At 38.3% G+C, this 8,217-nt stretch overlaps 1 protein-coding gene across 1 annotated transcript in view; it reads right to left on the reverse strand.

Moving 5' to 3' along the window:
- The window catches only part of LOC106879318 (uncharacterized), a 34,105-nt gene that overhangs the window by 9,185 nt on the left and 16,703 nt on the right, over window positions 1–8,217 (reverse strand). Inside the window, exons 9-11 of the mRNA XM_014928825.2 lie at window positions 6,220–6,393; window positions 3,813–3,947; window positions 734–841 (exon numbers count right to left, since the gene is read on the reverse strand). Of these exons, the coding sequence (XP_014784311.2) occupies window positions 734–841; window positions 3,813–3,947; window positions 6,220–6,393 (417 nt within the window). The remainder of the gene's footprint in view (window positions 1–733; window positions 842–3,812; window positions 3,948–6,219; window positions 6,394–8,217) is intronic.

The following is an 8,217-nucleotide window of genomic DNA, read 5'->3' on the forward strand; positions in this document are numbered from 1 at the left end:
AGCAGGCGCATTTGATATGATAAAGAAATATTCAGACAAATACATAACAAAAACACCAGGACTAACAAGTATATATAACATACAGAAAATTGCACTACTGGGCACTGCACACATCCTACGCAAAACACTTTCAATACAGTAACCATAAGAGCATCACAGCAAACCACAGCACATACCCAAGGCACACAGAGCTGCGCTCGATAGTGAAGTGAAAGCATGCTATAAAAATAAAACTACTGAATAATAATAATAATAATAATAATAATAATACAGTCAGAATCATCAGGAAAATATTAAATAGTTGAAAAGAACAAACAGTATGGTATCAAAGGCTGCAGGTAGCAAGCTCACTTTGCATGCAAGACACAAGGAGTTCCAACAAAACCAGAGTTTGAAGGCAAAGAAAAAGGGAGGAGGAGGAGAAGAAGACAAAAACAGAGAAGAAGAGGAGCAGGAAGAGAAGGAAGAGTAGGTGCAGGAGGAGGAGAACTGTTTAAAATTCACTCACAAGGCATTAGTCATCCAGGGTGGTGGGACTATAGTAGAAAACAAATGCCTGAGGTACCACATAGTGGGATTGAACCTGAAACCATGTAGTTGCAAAGTGAGCCTCTTAACCCCACAGCCATGCCTGCACCTACATGTATGCTACACACATACATGTCTGTGTGTGTGTGTGTGTGTGTGTGTGTGTGTGTGTGTGTGCATGCATGTTATGCACATTTAAACTTACCTTGAGGAACATTTTGAAGTTTGCATTATTCTGAAGGTCTTTCAGGACAGTGTTGGCTTGACTGAGGCCCTGCGCATAAACCTTGTATGCTTGACAGATCATCTGAAGCTAGAAATTAAATAACAAAAACATTTCATATGACAATAACATATCTTTTTTACAAAATAATTAATAGCAACAGAAGCAGTATGACTACCAGAAAGTAAACTGTATTCTCCAACTTAACATGAACATTACGTTAAAACACAGAAAAACTACATTATTTACCTTGAGAGGGCTTCTCATATAAACTTGTGATGCATAAAACCACTCTTATTTATATTGCTGACAAGACCTGTCTGCAATTGCCACCGGGACTGCCAGATCATGTGATTTTGCTGTTTTGAGCTCTTCAGTGACAGAAATTTAGTTGTGTTATAACAGCCAAATTTCCCATCAATGATACTCTTTTACTTGTTTCAGTCATTTGACTGCGGCCATGCTGGAGCACCGCCTTTAGTCGAGCAAATCGACCGCCAGGACTTATTCTTTGTAAGCCTAGTACTTATTCTATCGGTCTCTTTTGCCGAACCTCTAAGTTACGGGGACGTAAACACACCAGCATCGGTTGTCAAGCGATGTTGGGGGGACAAACACAGACACACAAACATATATATATATATATATATATATACATATATACGACGGGTTTCTTTCTGTTTCCGTCTACCAAATCCACTAACAAGGCTTTGGTCGGCCTGAGGCTATAGTAGAAAACACTTGCCCAAGGTGCCACACAGTAGGACTGAACCCAGAACGATGTGGTCGGTAAGCAAGCTACTTACCACACAGCCACTTCTGCGCCTATATAGACTATCAGTATCAATTCTGACACTTACATTGCAAATAGCCAGTGGGCTTATTAAAAAAATCCTTGCAAGCAGAAGTGACCAAAATGGGGGTTTCTTCAAAGGATCTGTGGAGTGATGTTACTTGACAAGGTGTACAGCTCAGAGAACAGAGAACCTAACCATACCAAACCACACCTTCTCAGCAATGAAAGGTCAAAGCTCCAGTATAATGGAGATGTCACAGGAAAGAATCACAAGACAGATTCTTCAAGCTGACCAGCAGGCAGGAGTCCTAGACACAGACTACAAATAAGATGGTTGGATATGGTTGTTGTCATTTAACGTCCACTTTCAATGCTGGCATGGGTTGGACAGTTTGACATGTTGCTCTCCAGACTCCAGCTATCTGTTATGGCATGGTTTCTATGGCTGGATTCCCTTCCTTTCTTGATGCCAATCACTTAACAGAGGGTGCTGTGTGCTTTTTACATGTCACTGCACAGGTACATGAATGCTTTTTAAGTGATACCAGCACCGGAAAACCCAAGCCTGTGTGGAAGGCAGTGATTGTCTTAATTGGTCATGCTTAAGAATCCAGTTGGAAAGTATATTAATGGTCACTTCTCAGGCACCTCCACCACTGGGTCCTATCAGCGGTGGTGTCTGAGGACTACCCCAAAGACCCAGTGGTGGAGGTGTCTGAGGACTACCTCAAGGACCCAGTAGTGGAAGTGACTGAGGACTACCCCAAGGACCCAATGGTGGAGGTGCCTGAGGACTACCCCACAACCCTTTCAAGAGTAGTAAGCAGAGAGAAGAATGAATGGATGAAGATATAGCAGGAAAATCTCACTCCAAACCTTACCCTACCATTAAAAGAAAACATTGGACAATGTAATCCTGGATATACAATGTCTGGTAAAAAAAAAAAAAAAAAAACAGTCCAAAGTGGGACACATTTAAAGAGTATGCTCTGACATCTCATTGTCACCATCCTTGTCTTTCCTCCAGCCACTCCCACCTACCCTTATATAATGTGGGGTAACCATGTATCTCCTTTATAGCAAGATACCAGTGTCTATCCCTCTATCATACGTTAACCTCTCCACACTTCCCTCTCTTCTATGACTGCACTCAGTCAAGGGAGCTTTCCCTTTGTCTTTAGAGTTACTTGGCAAACTCACTGGCGCTAATATGGGAGGGAGGGGGAGATCCCACCCAGTTCGTCTGTAAAGCGGTTGGCATTGATAAGTAGAGTGAAAGGCAACGAGCTGGCAGAATCGCTACCACACTGGGCGAAATACTTAGTAGTATTTTGTCTGCTGTTACGTTCTGAGTTCAAATTCCAGCGAGGTCGACTTTGCCTTTAATCCTTTCAGGGTCAATAAATTAAGTACCAGTTGAGTAGTGGGGTCAATGTAATCAACTATCCCCCTCTCCAAAATTTCAGGCCTTGTGCCTATAGTAGAAAGGATTAATAAGTAGAGTGGAATTTATTAAAGCCTCTATGAGGTTGCTTGATCAGCTACAAACAGCAACAAAATCCTCTTCATATCAACACCCTACTATATCAAGAAAGGGACACATTGGATAATGAATCTTTTACTTTTTTATCTTTAACGTGTTTCAGTCATTAGACTGTGACCATGCTGGGGCACTGCCTTGAAGAATTTTTAGTCAAATGAATCGACCCCAGTACTTACTTTATTTTTAAAAAGCCTGGTTCTTATCCTATCGGTAACTTTTGTCAAACTACTAAGTTATGGGGACTTAAACACACCAACACTAGTTAAGCAGCGGTGGGGGACCAAACACTGAGACACGCGTGCGACAGGCTTTCTTCAGCTTTTGTCAACCAAATCCACTCACAAGGCTTTGGTTGGCTTGAGACAATTGTAGATGATGCTTGAGTTGCCACATAGTGGAACCTTGGGCAAATGTGCCTGAAAAAATGAGATGGCCATAGTTGGAACATCTTTAGCAGTAAGCCTGTTTGATCAGGACTTATATGTGGTTGTGCAACAACATAGAACCAACAATGGCTACAACATAAAAATACAGCAACAATATCAAAGTATTATGAACAATAGCAACACCACCACCACCACCACCACCACCACCACCAACAACAACAACAACAACAACAACAACAACAACAACAACAACAACAACAGCAGCAGCAGCAGCAGCAGCAGCAACATCCCCAACAACACCATTCCCACCATCAACATCAACGACAACATTCTTACCTTAGATTTATAAATGAGGCCAACATTGTGTATGATGTTAGAATCAGTCTCTGATGTATCATCTGTTTCCGTGGAACTACAAGATGGTGTGTTGTATTGAAGCTGTTTCAGAAGATATTCTGACAATGTCACCAACTGAAAGTCAATCAATAAATTAGAAAGTTTATTAACCACTTAATATATTATCCTGTATATTTTCATTCAGAGATGTCTGATAAATATATATTTGAATGAAAATATATGCTCACTGTACTTGTCACTTATTTCTACCCTGAAATACTTCGTCCATGATATTTCCAGTTTCCTATCATTAACGATCAGTAATTATCATTTCTACCAGTAATTTCATAATAAATCATAAACTGATCCAAAATAATTTGTGTACTTACTCTTCCTTATAGACAAGATTCAAAACAAATAATAAAGAAATATGTTTTTGGTATGGAAACTGAAAAAAAATGTGTATGTTAAGAAGTTAACAATAAATCACCTGTTCCACACATCCCAACCCTTATATTGAATAACATTTCATATTTGATAAACTAGGATGAAGACTAAAGAAAGTATTCTTCAAATGAAATGCACAAACATACAAGTTTATCATTGTGTGGTACTTTTGGAACCAAATTAGCTTTAAATTCCAATATTAACGAACAACATAATTTTGTGCTAATAATTATAGGCAGCAAGCTGGCAGAAACGTTAGCACGCCGGGCAAAATGCTTAGTGGTATTTTGTCTGCTGTTACATTCTGAGTTCAAATTCCATCGAGGTCGACTTTGCCTTTCATCCTTTCGGGATCAATAAATTAAGTACCAGTAATCGACTTAATACCTTTGTTTGTCCCCTCTATGTTTATCCCCTTGTGGGCAATAAAGAAATAAGGATTATTAGCACATGAAGAAAAATGCTTCACAGCATTTCGTCTGTCTTTATGTTCTGAGTTCAAATTCCACTGAGATTAACTTCACCTTTCAGGGTTGATAAAATAAATACCAGTAGATTACTGAGATCAATGTAATCAACTTACCCCCTCTCCTGAAATTGCTGGCCTTGTCCCAAAATTTGAATATTAATGAGCAGGTGAGAAGATTCTCTCTCCAGCTAGTCTATTATCACAAGTATCAATAAGGCAGCGTGTTGGCAGAATTGTTAGTATGTCGGACAAAACGCTCAGAAGCATTTGTTCCAGATCTTTATGTTCTGAGTTCAAATATTGCTGAGGTCGACCATGCTTTGCATCCTTTCTTTGTTGATAAAATAAATACCAGTTTCGTTGGCCTTTTACCAAAGATTATAAGAAATTACAGCAAGTATAAACCCCAAAGATATAGCTCATGTAATTAAAATGTCCTCAGAAACCCAGATAACATCAGAGTCGTGAGACTAAGCTTGAGGCAGCTATTTTTCTATGTAGTCAGCTGATTTGCTAGAAACTGCAACTAAATCTCCCTTGAATCATACCAATTGTCCTTAAAAAATAACAGGACACTTTGGATAATGTAGTTCTAAATAGCTATACTATGTCTAAATAAAAAAAAGATGAAGATATAATTTGTATATTTTTTGATGATATATGCCTGTTCAGACATGCCAACCAGGGGTTAAACAACATAAATAAGAACAAGAACTAACCAATTTAGAAACAGACCTTACACGAGTATTGTATCTTGAACAATCCTTCAAAATAGTGTCGTATGTTATGGATGGTTCAAATATCACAATAAAATGTACCTAGTACATGTATGTGTGTGTGTGTAGAGAGAGAGAGAGAGAGAGAGAGAGAGAGAAATGGATGGATGTATTCACACACATATTAGAATTTTTAGCAAAATTATACAATATATCAAGATCAAGGATTTGATTAAATAGTGAATAGTTTTCTATATGAACTACTGTTCAAATTGTTATCTATAAATACAGAATGATTTCAAACTGTATTCAGATTAAATCTACCCTCCATCCTCCTGGATTGATAAAGTAAAGTGCCAGTTAAGTACAGTACAGTCAGATGTCATTCATGAGCAAATATGACTTCGTAACATGTACCACAGTTTTGTTAATTGTTTCAGATGTCTATGTAACCACAAGTAGACCAAGATAAGCTCTTAGCCCCTTCACTCTTCACCTAACAGAATATCTAGGACATGACAGATAGAGAGAGAGAGAAGGACTGCACTAGCAAGAGAAAACTGGAGTATCATGAAATGAAGATCTTTGCTCAAGGATACAATGTGCCACCCAACTTGGAGATTGAATCCACAATCTTGTGATATGAGCTGAACACCCCAATGACTAGACCAAGTACCTCCACACCAGTCAATTACTGGGTAGACTTTATATATACTCCAACCCCAAAATTTGTGCAATGTTAGAATTTAATAAATATAGAATGTAAAGCACTGACCTTTTCAATATTTTGGAAGAGTTCTGTGTGTTGTTTTTGACTGATAATACAATGCCGTAATGGACGAGAGTATTGCTCAATACCTCCATGCATAAAATCGATATATTCTCGTTCCAAATCAACCAATTGTTGGATTGCTGCTGCCCTACTTTCTGACGTATCTGGCTTTGTTAACTGCAACACACACACACATACATGGAAATATAACATCATACATTACACATTATGGTATTTACTTCAATATATACAGATACATCATCAGCTTACATCCCCCGCTTACTTTGTATCCTTACACTCACCTCTCTCCATCCATAATTTTCATCTCTTCCTCTCTTATAGCTTCCCCCACCTATCTCTTCTATTACACATCTATCCTCATTTATCACAGGGATTTGGTTCCAAAAATACAGTGATAAATGAATCATATCCATGTACTTTCTAAATGAAACAAATGATTCATTGAAACCAAACTCATGGCTCATAGCAGCAAATCTTCTACCAACATGTATTCTCTTGACCATGCCTGCCTTTTTGTGAAGAGCAGTGGTTCTCGACTGGGGTTCATATTGCTCTTGGGGATCCATATAAGATTTTGTTGTTAAAATTTATGTGCAATTTATGTGTATTTTCAATACATAAAATATTTCAACAATTTTTTAATACAATTCCAAACAATACAGGGTCCACCATAAGTAACTATATATTTTCTTTTGCTTGTAACTTTGTTGATACTTATTCAATTTTTCTATTTCATATGTCATTTGAAACTGAAATCTTATATTTCTATTTCTTTTTTTCCCCCCTTACTATATTCACCCTTACAATGTAGGATAGCCCTGGACCCCACCCCTAATACAACCTACCCCATTACCTCTCGACTGTGTTATTGTTTACTCTTTTACTCTCCACTACCACCCTGTTACAACCATACATCTGTTCCTCTTATCTTACCATTTCTCTTTACCCTGTCTAGAATTATTGTACCCTTTCTTTTCTATCACCCCCCCCCCCCGTTAAAGGGGCCACTTTAGGCCCTTAGCCTTGCAAGTTAGAAAAATGATCTTCACTAGTATCATGCAATGAAAAAAGCACCAGATACTTTTCCTAAAGAGGTAGGCATTAAGAAGCGTCACCCAACCACAGAAACCATACGAAAGTAAGCAATGGAGTATGAAGCAGTTCTTTAATTCACCAGATCCTGTTGAACCGTCCAACCTATGCCAGCATGGAAGACAGAGGTGGGTGGTGGTGGTTATGGTGATGAGGATGATGTGTGTAAGTGTGTATAACTGTTGAAGAATTCCCTATTTTTTCCTTTTTGAGAGCTGATCTGTTACATGCCAAAGTATGTGCCAAGCATATACTGCAACATATGAAAATAGGGACAATATATTTTCACCTGACACTGTGGCACATCTGAGCACTGCAGAGAATAAGCTAATCATTATCATTAATTATGTTCTAAATTCTGCCGAAGTTGACTTTGCTTTTTATCCTTCTGGGGTCAATCAATTAAGTACCAGTCAAGTACTGGGGTCGATGTGATCAATTGTCCCCCTCCCCACAAAAATGCAGGCCTTGTGCCTATAGTAGAAAGGATTATGTTCTTAATGGATGGGTCTCCGTCATTTGACAAGATTCAGGTGTCCAATCAACTGGTTCCTTGGTCTTTTAATTAACATGTAAATGACAGCATTTTACAAACAGGTGTCCTTACCATAATTCTCAGACAGAATCAACATGGCACTGTGTGAGAAGGCTGTATATTTAAAATCCAGGTAGAACCCATCCAACAGGATTCTATACAATGCCTTGTTGGTGAAATTTGGTAGACAGAACCTGCACACAAGTTAATCATGCATTTGTGTGTATACATGTTTTACATCTTGATACTTAAGAGTTTGACAAATAGAGATTGATAAAATCAGTACCAGATTTAAAATAAGTACAGAGATCATATAATCTTTTCTACTCTAGGCACAAGGCCTGAACATTTTT

This window comes from Octopus bimaculoides, chromosome 1 (assembly GCF_001194135.2).
Source record: "Octopus bimaculoides isolate UCB-OBI-ISO-001 chromosome 1, ASM119413v2, whole genome shotgun sequence".
Taxonomy (NCBI): domain Eukaryota; kingdom Metazoa; phylum Mollusca; class Cephalopoda; order Octopoda; family Octopodidae; genus Octopus; species Octopus bimaculoides.